This window comes from Lipophrys pholis, assembly GCF_963383615.2.
Source record: "Lipophrys pholis genome assembly, chromosome: 4".
Lineage (NCBI taxonomy): Eukaryota > Metazoa > Chordata > Actinopteri > Blenniiformes > Blenniidae > Lipophrys > Lipophrys pholis.
The window spans coordinates 668,667-685,909 of NC_137637.1; the positions used below are offsets into that span (position 1 = coordinate 668,667).

At 42.9% G+C, this 17,243-nt stretch overlaps 1 protein-coding gene across 1 annotated transcript in view; it reads right to left on the minus strand.

Moving 5' to 3' along the window:
• Positions 1 to 17,243, minus strand: part of rspo4 (R-spondin 4) — a gene marked incomplete at its 5' end in the record, with an annotated part of 54,951 nt that overhangs the window by 21,340 nt on the left and 16,368 nt on the right. Inside the window, 3 exons of the mRNA XM_080462294.1 lie at positions 1,755 to 1,961; positions 11,973 to 12,110; positions 12,702 to 12,890. Coding sequence (XP_080318420.1) covers positions 1,755 to 1,961; positions 11,973 to 12,110; positions 12,702 to 12,890 — 534 coding nt within the window. The remainder of the gene's footprint in view (positions 1 to 1,754; positions 1,962 to 11,972; positions 12,111 to 12,701; positions 12,891 to 17,243) is intronic.

The window sequence follows — 17,243 nt, forward strand, 5'->3', positions numbered from 1 at the left end:
AAGCAGCCGAAGTGGATTAACCTGAGCTGAAGCTGTGGCAAAGGGACTTTCTGAGATGTAATCTGGTGCAGCAGCAGCCAACATAAAGAACCCCCAGTCCTTCTTCAGCGAGGCAGCTTTCAGGAGTCTGTTATTATTCACTTTAGCCTAATGCTCCTTGTCGTCTCTGTTTTCATGGACGACTCCTCCATGTGGGGATAGAAATCCTCAGCCAGAGCCAGCAGTCGCATTAGTCTTTACAGTTCCACTGACATGTGGATCCACTGTGAGAGCAGGACGATCATATTCTCCACAATGAGTCCTGCTTTCTGCTTCTCCAGAAGTCTTTACAGGCTTTTTCCATCACTTTCTGACAGGACTCACCATTTCATCTAATTTAATAATGAACCTTTTCTCAAAACATGTTTCTCTCTCTCACAACAGGCTCTTCGCTCGCATGCAACTACTGAAGCTCTTATTTGTTCAGTCTATCTGTCTAACTATCTATCAGTTTCTCTCTCTCTCTCTCTCTCTCTCTCTCTCTCTCTCTCTCTCTCTCTCTCTCTCTCTCTCTCTCTCTCTCTCTCCAGAAACATGTAGTATTCAAACTGTCACTCCTCCAAAATTAAATCAATATACATTTTTCGTTTCCTTGTTGTCTTAAATAATTGCAATAAACATATATTGTCCTTGGTATTCGTCACTGTATAATGTGTGTCTACAAATATCGGGACTCTTGCGAATTCATACAATCAGGGACTATTTTTAAGAAGTTAAAATCAGGACAGTGGTGATGATGGAGGCAACAGGAAACAGTCTGTTTGTTTTGAGTAGCAGATTTTAAAACTATTGAGTCTTTCTGAGGAGAGGTTGTTTTGAAGGATGGGTTGGATGTTTCATGACAGGAGCCACGAAATGACGGCGGTTATTGTGAAACGGCCGTCATGTTTTCAGCATCGTGCCGCAGTTTGTTTTTTCACAGTAATAAACCGCAGCTGCATCGAGCTGCTCTGCAGACACAGCAGCTCGGAAACACTCGTTCAAAACACGACGTGGACGATGTGAGGTTGTTTTCTGTGGTTGTGGACGATGTGAGGTTGTTTTCTCTGGCTGTGGACGATGTGAGGTTGTTTTCTCTGGTTGTGGACGATGTGAGGTGGTTTTCTCTGGCTGTGGACGATGTGAGGTTGTTTTCTCTGGTTGTGGACGATGTGAGGTTGTTTTCTCTGGTTGTGGACGATGTGAGGTTGTTTTCTCTGGCTGTGGACGATGTGAGGTTGTTTTCTCTGGCTGTGGACGATGTGAGGTTGTTTTCTCTGGTTGTGGACGATGTGAGGTGGTTTTCTCTGGCTGTGGACGATGTGAGGTGGTTTTCTCTGGCTGTGGACGACGTGATCGTCACTTATCATCAAAGTTACAACTCCAGCCGTCACAGTGTCGAGTCCTCTGCTCAGTTTGATCAGACTCTAATGGAAACTCTAATGGAGTTTGAAGAGTCGTCACATCAAAAGGACCATTTTCTTTCCTTCTCTCTACTCGTCATCCTCCATCTCTCCAGAGACGACAACCGACTGAACGTTGGGCTTGAAGTATTGATTAGACGGACCACATGCTGCAGGACTTCATAGTTTTCAGGCTCGGGATTGTAAAGCGCTCAGTTGTGTCGACACAGCAAGTAACAGACGCGATTCAGAGAATCCTTAAGATGAATGAACCCACTTCACCTTTCTAATAATCACTCGTTTCTTCTGAAGGAAAACTTTTCTGCTTCTTACCTGTAGGACACTTTTTCTTCATCCTGCAGCTCCGGACCTCGCTGTGCGGCGGGCAGATCACAGATGCTTTCTCCTCAGGCCTTTTTTCTGTCTGGCTGACGCCCCGGGTCCTGGTCTGCCTGCCCCACCTGAAACCACAGGGGGCGCCGTCCCGGAGACAGACGCTCCATTGGCTCCAGTCTCCCAGCGGGGCCAGGACACAATCCTCTATGAGGGGAGGGACGCAGAAACCAGAGATGGGTTGATTAAAAAGAGTTAAAACAATTTAGTAATAGTTTAATTAGTAGAGGTTTAACCCCTTCCCCTCTGAAATACACTGCTGGGGCAGCCTGGAGAGAAAAGAACTCCAGTCCTCCGGTCGCACATCCCAGACTGACTTTGAAGGCTTCCTCCAGTGATATAATAATAATAATAATAATAATAATAATAATAATAATAATGATAATGATGATGATGATGATGATGATGATGATGATGATGATGATGATGATGATGATAATGATAATAATAATAATAATAATAATAATAATAATAATAATAATAATAATAATAATAATAATAAGCATGAGTTTTATATAGCGCTTTTCTGGACACTCAGAGATGCTTTCCATTGCATTATTCATTCCCTCCATACTAGATGGTGGTTTAACTACGTCTGTAGCCGCAGCTGCTCTGGAGCAGATCTGGATCTGGCAGGATTTGATGAGTTTAGGGTGGTGTCCTACTCCAACGTCCATACCTCCACTAACAGCTCAACCTCTTGACTTCAGACTCACTCCTTCAGTTCGGTTCGGGATCGAGCCTGAGCAATAAACAAAGAGTTCTTCTTTACAACTCCACAACAGTCCGGTCCAGAGACCACATCCCCTGTGGCTTCCAGTGTGAATCTGGACTGAACAGAAAGCAGAGGCACCACCCTTCAGGCTCCCCACTATGACACCCCTACATAAAAACCTTGAACACTGGCAGGTCAGCTGGACACTTGGAAGAAGAAAGACTGAATACTGAGAGTCGACATGCAGCTCTCAGTCCAGACGGGACAGCCCATATTAATGGCCTTATGCCCTGAAGCCCCCCACCAGACATCTTGGCAGAAACAGACATGAGTCTTTTCTCATTTTGCAAATACAATGACAGCAGATTTTGAAACTCCCGTCCCCCTTGATGATCTGTGAAGGAGTGAAGAGCTGGTCTGTCGTTCTACAGTCAGCAGGGAAGCCATGATGTTCCTCCTCAACCTGAAGTTTGACCCTCAGTCACAGGGTACGTCCAAATTGTCCCTCCTATCTCCTTATCTATGGACTTTACCTTAACCCCCCGGATGACGTCACGGGGTTAAGGAAAGGTGTTAGGGGGCTTCCTGAAGGAGTTAGTGAAAGGTGTTAGGAGGCTTCTTAAAGGAGATAGGAAAGGTGATCACGGTGGTGTGGCAGTCCGACAGCGCTTTCACTTAGTGACGTCATAATAATGTGACGGCGGCTCAAGTTAGTAACGTCTGCCATGGTGCCAAGTTTCTGAAAATGGACTACAAAAAGTTAATTTCTATCACTTTCCCCTGTGGTTCTAAGCTCTGATATAAACTCACTTACATGACAAGTTTCCCTGAAGGTCCGATGAGCGGGTTCCTTTAAATGTTGTTGCCACAAGGAATTGTTGGGGAACATGAGCTGGTCTCCTTTGGTAAAGGAAGCATCAGTGGTTCCTAGGCTAAAGGAGGTTCTTAAGGAAGCATCAGTGGTTCCTAGGCTAAAGGAGGTTCTAAAGGAAGCATCAGTGGTTCCTAGGCTAAAGGAGGTTCTAAGGGAAGCATCAGTGGTTCCTAGGCTAAAGGAGGTTCTAAAGGAAGCATCAGTGGTTCCTAGGCTAAAGGAGGTTCTAAGGGAAGCATCAGTGGTTCCTAGGCTAAAGGAGGTTCTAAAGGAAGCATCAGTGGTTCCTAGGCTAAAGGAGGTTCTAAAGGAAGCATCAGTGGTTCCTAGGCTAAAGGAGGTTCTAAAGGAAGCACCAGTGGTTCCTAGGCTAAAGGAGGTTCTAAGGGAAGCATCAGTGGTTCCTAGGCTAAAGGAGGTTCTAAAGGAAGCATCAGTGGTTCCTAGGCTAAAGGAGGTTATTACGTGTGGCTCACTTCTCTCTCTCCTCCCTCTGCCGACTGCACACCTGAGTGAGATCAGCACTCAGGTAGGATCAGGTGATAAAAGGCAGACGAGGAGGGCGGAGGTTCTCTTCCTCCTTCTGCAGCAAACCTTTGTGGGCAAGCTTCTTTGTTCTGTTGATTAACTTTTCTTTGTTTTTGTCTCCCCTCTCCAAGGCTTTGGTTTCCCCTCCTGAGATGTCTGGGTTGCTGGCGTTTTTCTTTTAGTTTGTTGTTTTAGTTTGGGCTGGAGATCTCTGGTAGTCCAGTTATTGGTTTTTCTTTGGTTTCATAGGTTAGGGGGAGGTGCTGAGTGCGACGGCCCATTGCAAGGTTGGCTCAGTATCTTCTCATCCTTTTGATTATTTCGGCTGGGGTCTCCAGCCCCTTTCTTTGGTTCTCTAATCGCTTTGGTTTCTTTGTTGAATAATGTTTTGGGATAAATAAATTATTACTTCTCAAATTCAACTTGGTTGTGGTGTTCTGTCAAAATGCTGCAGTCTCAGGGTTTTTCGAGCCTGTGTTGTATTTACAGTATGACACAGACGCTAAAAGCAGAAGTTCCACTCCAGGTGATAAAGTGTTGGTTTTGATGCTGGTGCCTGGTTCTGCTCTCCAGGCCACGCTATCTGGGGCCATATGTAATTCAGAAGAGGGTTAATGAGCAAGATTACATAGTGAGTACACCAGGGCGTAGAAGGCAGAGTAGAATGTGTCCCATCAACATCCATCCATCCATCTTCTCCCTCTTATCTGTTTCCGGGTGGCGGGGGTGTCAGTCTGAGCACCTTCTCCCAGATCACATTGCACCCATTAAGAATCTTCCTGAGGGTGGTGAGCCCACAGGAAGGTGGCGCCTGGTGTCGGACATGAACCCTCTACCTTGAGATTGCGAGTCTCATGCTCTACCAACTGAGCCAGCCAGGGACATCACATCAACATGTTAAAACCTTTTCTGTCGAGGGACGCTTCTTCCGTTTCTCTTGTAGGTGAGGAGGGCGGGGCTGCTCTGGCGCTGTCCGGTGCTGAAATGACAGATCAGGCTGTGGCTGCTGTGGAGCTGTCCGGTGCTGATCTACCTGAAGCATCTGACGATGACATTGTTGCGCCGGCAGCTGCTGTTGTTCACGGACGGCTGAGCAATTCAGAAATGTTGTGCAAGGTGGATGATTGTCTTCCTCATCTGAACGGTGCACAGCGGGAGGATGTGGTCAGTTTAATAACTCTTCATATCTCTTTGTTTTCAGACGTGACGACGCAAACTCATGTGCTTGAGCATGATATCGATGTAGGGGATTCTTCCCCAATAAAACAGAATGCTTATAGAATAAACCCCAACAAGCGTGCGCGTCTGCAGGAACAGGTAGAGTACATGCTCGAGAATGGCATCGCAGAGCCCAGTTCCAGCTCTTGGAGCTCGCCTTGTCTTCTCGCAGTAAAATCTGACTCTTCTGATCGGTTTTGTACTGATTTTCGTAAAGTGAACGGGGTCACAAAACCAGATTGTTATCCTCTCCTCGCATTCGTGACCCCGGACACCTTCCTGCAATATACAGTCATGCCGTTCGGTGTACAAACGGTCCTGCTACTTTCCAGCGTTAAGTTAGCACCGTTTTGTCGGGGGTGTTGTGTTTTGAGGCATATTTGGACGACATAGTGGTATACTCAGATTCGTGGGATGCCCATATTGCTCAGCTGCGTGAGGTTTTGACTCAGTTACCAGGCTGAGTAGTGCCAACCTTACGCTCCATTTGGCCAAATATGAGTTTGGTAAAGCCACAGTAACTTACTTGGGCAAGATTGTGGGGCAGGGGTAAGTGAAGCTGTTGGATTTGAAAGTTGTTGTTTTGGGATGAAAAAATTATTATTTCTCAAATTCAACTTGGTTGTGGTGTCCCGTCAATATGCTGCGGTCTCAGGGTTTTTCAAGCCTGTGTTGTGTCAAGGAGACCGTAACAGAGGTTCTGAAGGATGCATTAGTGGTTCCTAGGCTAAAGGAGGTTCTAAAGGATGCATCAGTGGTTCCTAGGTAAAGGAGGTTCTAAAGGAAGCATCAGTGGTTCCCAAGCTAAAGGAGGTTCTAAAGGAAGCATTGAACCTCCTTTCTTATTGAGAATTCAAACAGTTCTTATCACACAAAACACTTCTGGGGTTAAGGAGAAGTGGATAGGAAAGGAGATAGGAGGGACACTCTCAGTCTCCTTCTTGTCCTCAACATTTCCTGGGTGAAGCACCAAGAACTGGCTCAAGCTCCCAGGACCCCTTTGTCGAGATAGGAACAACCACCTTGTTTTTTAATTTGAAGGTGAGTGCAATACCGTAGAGGTATAAACCAAGACAGTCCAACAGAATCTAAAGCTTTTCCCTTCAGGGTGAATTTCATTTATAGATCGATCAGAATCGGACCCGATAGCGACTCTGGAAGGTCAACAGGTTCTCTTATCCGGTTCATCAAACCCATTCAGCATGTTCACACTAATCCTGCTTACATCCTGGAAAAGTTTGTATGAGACCCTGTTCACACAACAACGTTTTGAAAATGAGGTCTATTTCCAGTGAGATGCTGAAAACCCATGTCGTTACCACCCCAGGCCACTAGTGGGAGCTGTTGTCTTAGTAACGAAACCACACACACATGCAGAGTCCACTTTAGATATAATAAAGAGTAGACGCCTTGTCAACAGTGCCGCCATCTTGGACCGGTGGTAGTGGCGGCAGGGGTGAATGAATATCGACGATGGAAAGAGGTACTCCTCAATCTATAAGTAGAATTTTAAACCGATTTCCAAACTGTTTCTTTTTAAAAATAAATTTTTTAAAAACGTCATACATGTAGCTACTTTGTTTAGTGTGTTAATGTGCAGTATACACTTTGTTTTACTGGGCAGTCATTCATGTGAATTTGATTGACAATGTTTTGTAATTCCTGTGAAATGAGGTCAATAAATTGTGGATTTTTTCAGATAGACAGATATCATAATGTATCGTGGATGAAATTTCCAGCAATATACTGAGCAGAATCACTGTATTGTGATAATACTGTTATCGTGGGCAAATAGGTTAGTGGCTATACTCAGCTGTAGTAATGGTTATAATAATAATATCAATAATGATATAAGAATCCAGTAACTATAATACAATAATAGAAACTATAATAATAATAAACAGCATTAGATAATTATAATACGGTAATATAATCATATAGCAATAATAATAGTACAATCAGAATACCAGTATGTATAAAATAAAATAATAATATGAGAATATAATAATTATAAGAAAAGCAATAACAATAATAATACTGTAGTAGTACAATTATACAATAATAATTGTCAAAGGCAATGTATAGCCACAGCCCTAAGCAATAATGCCAATAAAAACCTGATCACATCTGATGATGGGTTTTCTGGGTTTCTTTTGTTCTATTTACGTCTCTCTCTCTCTCTCTCTCTCTCTAAATATATATATATATATATATATATATATATATATATATATATATATATTATATATTTAGAGAGAGAGAGAGAGAGAGAGAGAGAGATATATATGTTTGACTCTTGTTATAAACAAACTCTGTGAAAATTGCTTGAGAATTGCGTGATTTATGACAACTTTAATAGAGTAATCACGTCATTCCTCTATAGATGTACCGGCTGCAGGAGCGATTGCCACCGGTCCAAGATGGCCGCCCTGTAAACGCACCACTCTAGTGGGCGGCAGCAGTCGATGAGGTGTCTACTCTTTATTATGCCTATGGAGTCCACGACATTCTGGTCACCACCAGTAGAAAATCCAATCCAATCCAAATTTATTTATATAGCACATTGAAAACAACAACCAAGGTATTATTATTATTATTATTATTATTATTATTATTATTACTATTATCATCATCATCATCATCATCATCATCATCATCATCATCATCATCATCATCATCATCATCATTATTATTCTTATTATTGTTATTGCTATTGCTATTATTATTGATATTATTATCACTGTTATTATTATTATTATTATTATTATTATTATTATTATTATTATTATTATTACTATTATTAAACAGTGAGTAAAAACAGGGTAAAACATAACCACAGTATTACAGCGTCAGTACTCAGTGTTGAAAGCCAGTGAGTTCATGTCGACACTTGAAGGACTCCGGAGATGGAGTGGTTCTGATATGGACAGGAAGTGGTTCCACAGATGGGGTGCAGTCACATAACAGGTAGGGTCACCTCTATTTTTTAGTCTGGATCTGAGAAACATCAAGGAACATCTGATTTGTCCACCTCACCAATAAAAAAAGGAGTATGAACATATAAGAGCTCGGACTAAAAAGAAGGTGCCAGCCCTTTTAACACCTCAAAAACCAGTGATTAAATATTAAACACAATTCTAAAAGAGACAGGAAGCCAGTAGAGTGAGGCTCAAACTGGAGTGATGGGCTCTAGTTTCTTTGTCTGTTAGAAGTCGAGCAGCAGCGTTTTGTTTGAGCTGGAGACGATGAGGAGACTTGAAGCCAATGTAGAGGGAGCTGCAGTCGTCCAGTCTCTCAAAGTTGTTGTGGCAGAAACAGGATTTCCCTTTGGTCAAAGAAGCCATTTTATTAAACAGATTAGATTTGTTTATCAAGTTTAAACCCACTGTCAAGAATCACCTCAGGTTTTGTTGAGATGGGTTGATAGATGATTCTAAATGGTTCTTCTGCACATGCTCAGTAGCTGGACTCTAATGTTTCTCATTGTCCAGCTACTGAGCATGTGCAGAAGAAACATTTACTACGGCCGTGTTGACCAGGACCAGGAGCAGCAGAAGGACCGTTCTAGAAGAATTCCACCTTGCGAGCCGATTTCAAAAAGAGCACTGTTGTTCTGTAGACGGACTCCCAAAAGGCATCAAGAGTTTTCTGTTTTCTCGTGAAAATGTTGTTGAAAGTCTGTGAACAGCAAACTGCCCTCCAGCCTGAGGCTCGTGGCTCCAGTCCTCTGGACTCTGAAGGAGAGGACCTGGGTATGAGCGGAGGATGGACGCCGTGCCAGCTCAAGCATCAATACATGGACGTTCCGCTCGCTGGCCAGTCACGTCACAGAAGCAATCAGTCAATGAAAGTATTTCCACACTGTCCGCTTTGGAAAGTCAGAAGCTCTTGAGCCAAGACGGATCCACATTTCTCGGTAATCATCATTACCGTCTTCAGATTTGAAATGATTACATTTCCAGGGCCTCTCTGGTGGAGTCGCTCGAGGTGCGTACCGACAGACAGACGTGAAACGTCAACGGCAGCATTAGAAGCAGATGTGGAGCCGCGGCTGCACGTGGTGCAGGTGGACGGCAGGACGGGCGATGACTGGGTTCATATATCTCACTTACCTGGAGGGGAGGGATGTTACACTGCGAGACATGCAGATAAATTATAAAACTTCTGCTAATGTGAGTCATGTGTTGGCTTTGCCCCATCGCAAAGTATTTAGCTGAAAAATCAATGAAAGAGAAAAATGAGATTTCACAGAAACAGGTGGGGGGAGTTGAAGTACTTCAAGACGGAGGAGGAGAAGAAGAGCGAGGAGCTGAAATGTCGGCTTTCCAGGCCGCGGTCACATGGCGACGATTCCGAATGTAAACGCCAGACTCTGGTTACCTTTTTGTTCAGTTTAGACGACAACGGAGCTTGAAGTCACATTGGTGTGTGATGCTCAGAACCACTGCAAGTGCAACTTTTTGGAAACGGCTCCCAAGGTGGAACTTTTGGAAAATGCTCAGGTTCTGTCTCCTTGTTGACGGTGGAAACTCTACTCCTGGTCCTGGTTACCATAGTAACTAGTTCTTCTGCACATGCTCAAACAAAGTTTCCTCCGTGGCATCATGACTGCCAGTCCATTGGTACTTTTATTTTGACAGTCACCGTAATAACAATTCAACCTGGTGGTCTGTCCACTAGAATGTCCAAAAACAACCAACAGCTCCAGCTAGTGGCCTGGCATGCTAACTACATTGTTTTCAGTGTTTGTTTCTGCCATTTCCGTGTTTTCGGGACGTCACCATGGAGACGTGAAACTTTTCTGAAGCAAAAACTCAAAAAGACTTTGATGAACATGATGAGCAGTTCTGAAGAATTTCAAGATTTGTCTCCACGTTTCATCCTGATACGAACATGTAGTTTATCGCTGCATTAGCGGTTTGACGGGAAACTAAACACAAACCAGGAGCAGTGAGACTCTGCAGAGGTTGTGGAGCCCGACAGGAAGATAAAAGCAGAATCAGATCTGCTGTTTATTAAATCTCTCGGATTAGTTTCACTGATACATTCAGAGTGAACCAACATGTTTTTCATCTGTGGCTGAAGTCGCTGTATTCTTAGTTCCATACTTGTATCACAAGTCTGTTATCTGGAAACCAGCTGGTTTTCATCCTTTATCCAGAGATATTTAGTCTGCTTCTTAACTCAAAATGCTCATATGGAGATTCTCTTGGGTTTTATTTTTTGCACTATATTCTATAATTAAACACTGGGTATTGGGTATTTTTACTTTGAAGACATTCATTCATATTAGTGCACATTTTCTTGGAAATAACGTGGTGTCTGTTTACGTGACAAAGATTTCAAATGAAAGGCAAAACCTTTGTTGCTTTCTGATCCATTTACATGGCAATGGTGCGCACAAGGTGGAACTTTTAGAAAACTTGAATAAGATATAAGTTGTGAAATATGTATGTTTTTTTTTTTGGTGGAGGTCAAGTTTATACTTTTTTACAAGAGAGTTTCTTGATGATTGACATGTAAAAGTGAGTCTTTGTACGTTGAAGGATAGAAATCCCTCCAGGACATCATGGTTACAAGGTGTGAGTGGGATTCCTGGAAAAGTTGTGCAAAGCTGCTCTTCTGTGTGAACGTCCAGGTCTCCTAATGTCCTTGTTTTCCACACATCTGGTCGTAGTGACAGTTTTTCTCTGACTTTGTCCCCCGATGTCGTTAAAAAATAAATCGTTTCTTTGTGTTTATAGAGCTTCAATAAGCTCCACACATCCTCACAATGCATCTTGGCCTCTGCTTGTTTTCTTGAGTTCCTTTTTAATTTGCTTAATGTAGTGGCTTGAACAACGATGTTTAAAACTGTCGAAACCAAATGTACAATTAATTTTACACGTTTACACGACGCAGTGAAAACGCATCGTCTTTGTGTTTCCGTTCAGAAAAGTTTAACGGAAACAGCAGACATACTGAAAACAATGTAGTTAGCTCGTACGGCCACTAGTTGGTGCTGTTGTTCACCTTTGCAATGAAACCACACCCACATGCAGCAGAGAACATCCACCGTAAACACAAAGTCAGTTTTCATGTAAACGAATACAAAACGCAACAAACGTTTTCCATTTTCACTTGAAAACGTTGTCATGGAAACGGGCCACAGACATTTTATAAAGCGGAAAGAAAAATGTTCAATTCTTTTACATGTTTCTTGAAATGTTATAAAGTATAAATGTAAATTCACTCTCAAAAGGTTCTCCAGCAGTACTAATCGTCCCCATACCTGGACTGACGTCCCAGGAGTGAAGACAGTCTGTCCTCTCTCTCCCTGGCTTGTTTCAGGTTTTAAAAAGTGTGTTGCTCCAACCAGCCAATCAGAAATCAAACCCTACTCTGTCATCATTTGCTCAAACTTTAAAAATCATGTTCCTCTTTTGTTGTTGCCTCTTTGTTAATTCATGTTCCTGCTTCACGTTACCGTCTAGATAGAGCTGCTCAGGCTGGTTAATCTAAGAAATCATCTTACTGTCTAGATAGAGCAGCTCAGGCTGGTTAATCTAAGAAATCATCTTACTGTCTAGATAGAGCAGCTCAGGCTGGTTAATCTAAGAAATCATTTTACTGTCTAGATAGAGCTGCTCAGGCTGGTTTAATCCAAAAACAGTTGGAAAGTATTTGGATCAGTGTGATAACTGCAAATAATATATGTAACACAACAATGGATATTGTATGACAGTCTGAAGACTTCAGGCTGGATGTGAGAGGAGGCCGGTGACGAGTGAGAGAAGAAGCTGCTGCTTTACGACCGAACCCTGGTGATGGAGGAGCGTCTTACCCAGACAGTCGGTGTGGTGGGCGAAGCTTCCCTCTGGACAGCGGCTCACACACTTTCCCTTGTGCAGCAGGAGGCCGGGTTTACACTTGGTGCAGAAGTCCCGGCTGAAGCACTGCTCACAGTCCAACGAGCGGCACTCTGCAAGCAACCGGAGGAGTTTCAAAATAATGCAACAGCCTTCATGAAAATCTACTGTGGAGGTTTTCCTCTGCTGTTTCTGCTCTCCTGTATTTCGTTTTGTAAACCTGCATCCCAGTAAAACTCCACTACATACTCAGGTTTCTCTTTGTTTTGTTGACTATTACGCCCTGTGCAAACTTTTGATATCCATTTTCCTTTGTTTACCTCTGCCTTCAGTTTTCTGCCGGTAAATAAACACGACTCCAATAAATCCATCGGAGCCCCAGTTCCTCCTGTGTTGACTCAACATCTCCTCTGAAGAGTGATTAGAGGAAAAACTCTGACCACAACATTGGATTTCTCTTCTCGGGGGATTTCAAAGTGATGTGGTCTGAATCAGACCCTCCCCTTCGGGGAGGGAGGACAGCTTCGCAGCTTGAGTCGGGACAACATCAACTTCCTGTGACCTCCTGACTGGCTTCTCTACTCGTCTTTCTTTGACTGTAAAGGGGCAGTGTGTTTCTGTCGGTGCACCTCTAGACCACTGTCTGAGGCCTGAAGGTGGTGGAGTCGTGTGCGAGCGGCTGCAGCTCTGTGGTGGAGACGTACTCATGCAGCGGCTGACGTCCTTCCCTCTCTGGCCGTAGTGTCCGGCGGGACAGGCGTGGAGGCAGGCGCCGTGGTGCGACATCCCGTCCCTCTGCAGGAATAGGAAGAGCCTCTCGGGGCAGCGCACGCAGCCGTTGTCACGGGAACACTCCAGGCAGCTGCGGCAGTCCTCCGCTGCGTCTCGGTGAGCTGCCGGGACGAGAGACGATGTCAGGACGGCGTCAGAAGAGGCGAGGCGCCGCCAACAGACAGGGTTCCTGCACGCCGTGACTAACACCCACTGATGTGACCACAGTGGACCAACCGTGACCTTTGACCCCAGAGCCAAAGTAGAGGTGGAGATAGATAGATAGATAGATAGATGGATGGATGGATGGATGGATGGATGGATGGATGGATGGATGGATGGATGGATGGATGGATGGATGGATGGATGGATAGATAGATAGATAGATAGATAGATAGATAGATAGATAGATAGATAGATAGATTTTACAACAACATTAACAAACAAAACAAAACAAACAACAAACAAATACAAAATAATAAAGACATGATCAACAAAGTAAAAGGTACACTGTACAGACAAACTGACCCGTCCGGTTCCTAGTATTGGTGAGAAAAGGCAAAATAAAAGGAAAAAGCACAGCGAGATAGAAAGGAAAGCATGTATGAATGTAAGGGAGGTAGGGAGTTCAGACCACGAGCATAAAGGCAGGGAGGATGTCATTATTTGTGTTATTGTTGGGTAAAATGTAAAACATGCTTTGATGTAGTTCACCCTCCCATATGTGTTGATAGTTGTTCTGCCAGAACAACCAGAATCTACAATGTAAAGAGTTATTAAAATAAAGAAAAAAACATGGAATTTGGTGTGTTCACACACACACACACACACACACACACACACACACACACACACACACACACACACACACACACACTGTGAGGCGTAGAACACTATCCACTGTGACCCTTAATCCTATTGTGAATACTCTTATTTTTGATTTAAGAGGAACCAGCCAGACTGAGGTTCCATCTCTCTTTGTTCTCCACAGATTTCCGTTCTACTGCTGCAGATTCAAGTTAAGATCAGAAATGTCACAGGAAGTGACGTAGGGCACGTTTTCACGTCGACGACTTCAAGTGAAAACGCAAAGCTATTGTTGTGCTTTGGTTGTTTACACGACAACGGTGCTCGGAGATACTGAAAACAACTCTGGAAAATGGTTCTCAACATGGAACCTCCTGGAAAAGTTGCGACTCCGTCTCCATGGAAACAGAGAAAAAGCTATTTTCTGAAATGCTAACTAGTAACTAGTAGTTCTGCACATGCTCAGTAGAGCCAATCAGAACAAAGTTTTTCTCCTTGGTGTCATGACTCCCAGTCCATATTCTAATGGACTTGGTAGTTTTATTTTGACAGTCACTGTAATAACAATCCAACTTGGTACTTTTATTTTGACAGTCACTGTTATAACATTCCAACTTGGTACTTTTATTTTGACAGTCACCATAATAACAGTCTAACTTGTTACTTTTATTTTGACAGTCACCGTAATAACAATCCAACTTGGTACTTTCATTTTGACAGTCACCATAATAACAGTCCAACTTGTTACTTTTATTTTGATAGTCACCATAATAACAATTCAACTTGGTACTTTTATTTTGATAGTCACCATAATAACAGTCCAACTTGTTACTTTTATTTTGACAGTCACTGTAATAACAATCCAACTTGGTACTTTTATTTTGACAGTCACCATAATAACAATTCAACTTGGTACTTTTATTTTGATAGTCACCATAATAACAATTCAACCTGGTACTTTTATTTTGATAGTCACCATAATAACAATTCAACTTGGTACTTTAATTTTGACAGTCACCGTAATAACAATCCAGTGATCCAGAGAGGAGGTGAAGGGCGGGGCAACGAGTGTGCGTGAGACTCAGCAATCACAGTCTGAGCCTGAAAATACCTGTGGCCCACTGCCACTGTGTGTGTGTGTGTGTGTGTGTGTGTGTGTGTGTGTGTGTGTGTGTGTGTGTGTGTGTGTGTGTGTGTGTGTGTGTGTGTGTGTGTGTGTGTGTGTGTGTGTTTGTGTGTGTGTGTGTGTGTGTGTGTGTGTGTGTGTGTGTGTGTGTGTGTGTGTGTGTGTGTGTGCGTGTGACTCAGAAACATCTAAGAAATGCATCATCTCCTAAATAAGTGAACTAACAACGATTGTTAAAGGTTATGAAACTTGTTTTTCCTCTTTAAGACGCAGACTGATGCAGAGTTATTTGATGAAATTTTCACCCTTTAGAAAAAAAAATCTCTTCATTTATAAACATTGCAGCAACAAAAGGAATAAATTGCAATAATAAATGCAAAATTAGGATTATTTATCTTGAAGATATCATTGTCATGATGACTCAGATTATTTTGTGCAGGATGGAAGTTCTGTGTTGGAAACTTCTAATAGCAGCTAAATAGATTCTCATGTGATATCATTATGAATTAAAGGTGTAAATTATATTATTATGATGATAAAACGTATTAATGCATCATCTTTCATCCATTAAAGGCATGATTTAGTCACAGCTGGAACCACAGGATGGATTTACTTTAAAATAAATTGATATTGCTGGAGTTGATTCATCACAAAGTCCAGAAGTGTGGCTGTATGCGGCGGCGCTGGAACTTTTACTTGAAGGGAGAGAGTGTGTTATTTCAGTTAGTTCCTTCTCCAGAAGGCCGAGAAGGTTCTATTTTATTCCACGTGTATTTATTGATTTATCTATTAGTTTGTATGTATGTATTTTACAAACCTTTCGCCAAAAAACTCCTCACCAGAATCGCATGAAAGTTTCAGGGAAGACAACCGTTTCTGATTAAATCCCAAGAAACGGTGAACAAACTGTCCCTTACAGAAAGGATGGGAGAGGCACCTCATGGAGGAGATCAAAGGAGATCAGTGTCTGTTGCCATGGAGACGCTCCCTGCTCAGTGTTTCACAGTGATGTAGCTACCTCGTTAGCATTGATGTGAGCTAACGGCTATCATGCCAGTGATGCTAACTCTGTTCTGCAAACAAAGGTGTCTGCGCTCTACCGAGTGTAGCTCTAGTTTCTGTTAGTGGAGCAGCATGTGCCCGCAATGTCATGTTTGCTCCCGTTTTCCTACCTGCAAACCTTTTATTGGTTTTCTCACTTAACTTCAGGAAATTAGATGTGAACGTTAAAGAAAGAGGCATTAGAATATTTCATAATAACTCTGAAGAAATGAGAAGAGAGATTGAGTTTCCACCTTCGCGGTCAAATGATTTAGGAAGCAGGAAAATCCCCGTCGACCTTCACATGTTCGGGCTGCGTTTGGAGGTAATCTCAGCTCCGCCGAGTTATTAAAGGTTGAGCTTCGGGATGAAAAGATGTGGACGGGAGTCCAGAGGAGAGCAGATTGATCCAGAACAACTGGTTTTAACTGAGGCCAGGTCCCGACCCGCCGTCTTCCAAACACCTCCCGACACATGTGCTGTCGATCTGCAGGCTGCAGGGACTTTCAGAGGAGCTGCAGGTTTAGGTAGCATAAAAACGCTGACTTTTGACCCTGCATGGGATTGCCCCGGCTGCTTAACAAGCACCAGGTGGAGCGAAACTCTGCCGGGGCTTCAGGGAAACGTGGGAGCGTTTAAGAGGGGCTTCCATCCTTAAAGGGAATCCACAAAACGTGTGCAGATCGTAAAAAAAGGAGAAGGAATAAAGACATTATTCTCTAAAGCTCCACTTCACTCTTACTCCAACATTTCATGCTCTTATATGGAATCAAATGCAGCTTTTATGTGGCTGGAATCCCAAATTTTCACCAGTGTTTTCTATTATCTTATGTATTATTATGTTCATGAAAAACAAAAAGCGTAAATATTGAGGTTGACTTGTGATGAAGGGTTAAGAAAACTCTAAAGCATATTTGAGCAACAAGGCAATTCAATGCTTCACAAAGGTGCAGGCCAATTCAGGAGGGTGACTTAACAAAATAAATCTAACACTATTTAATACTGACATATTCATCAGGTTTCTTCACTTTTTCTTTGATCCAGTTTAACTTTTATTCTGAAGACAAACACCTTCAGAGGAAGATTCAGTGAAAACACCATCGTAGCATTCCTCAACTTTCAAGTGATGAAATATAATTCATAGTATTTTATATAAACTCCTGACGGAACCTGTTTTTTTATTGATTAATAATCCAGGCTTCGTTTACTCGACAACATTTGAACAGACAACGTCTTGTCGCCAGTGCTCCTTTAGCACAGATGACATTGCCTTTAAAGTTGAGCGCTGCTACTTGCTTGAGAAGCTCGAACATTTTCATTATAAACTAGAGCTACACTCGGTAGAGCGCAGACTTTCATCAACGCCACATTTGTTTGCGGAATCGAGTTAGAATCGCTAGTATGATAGTCGTGAGCTCATATCAATGCTAACTAGCCTGTCAGGTAGCTACATCACTGAGTGAAACACTGAGCAGGGAGCGTCTCCATGGCAACAGACGCT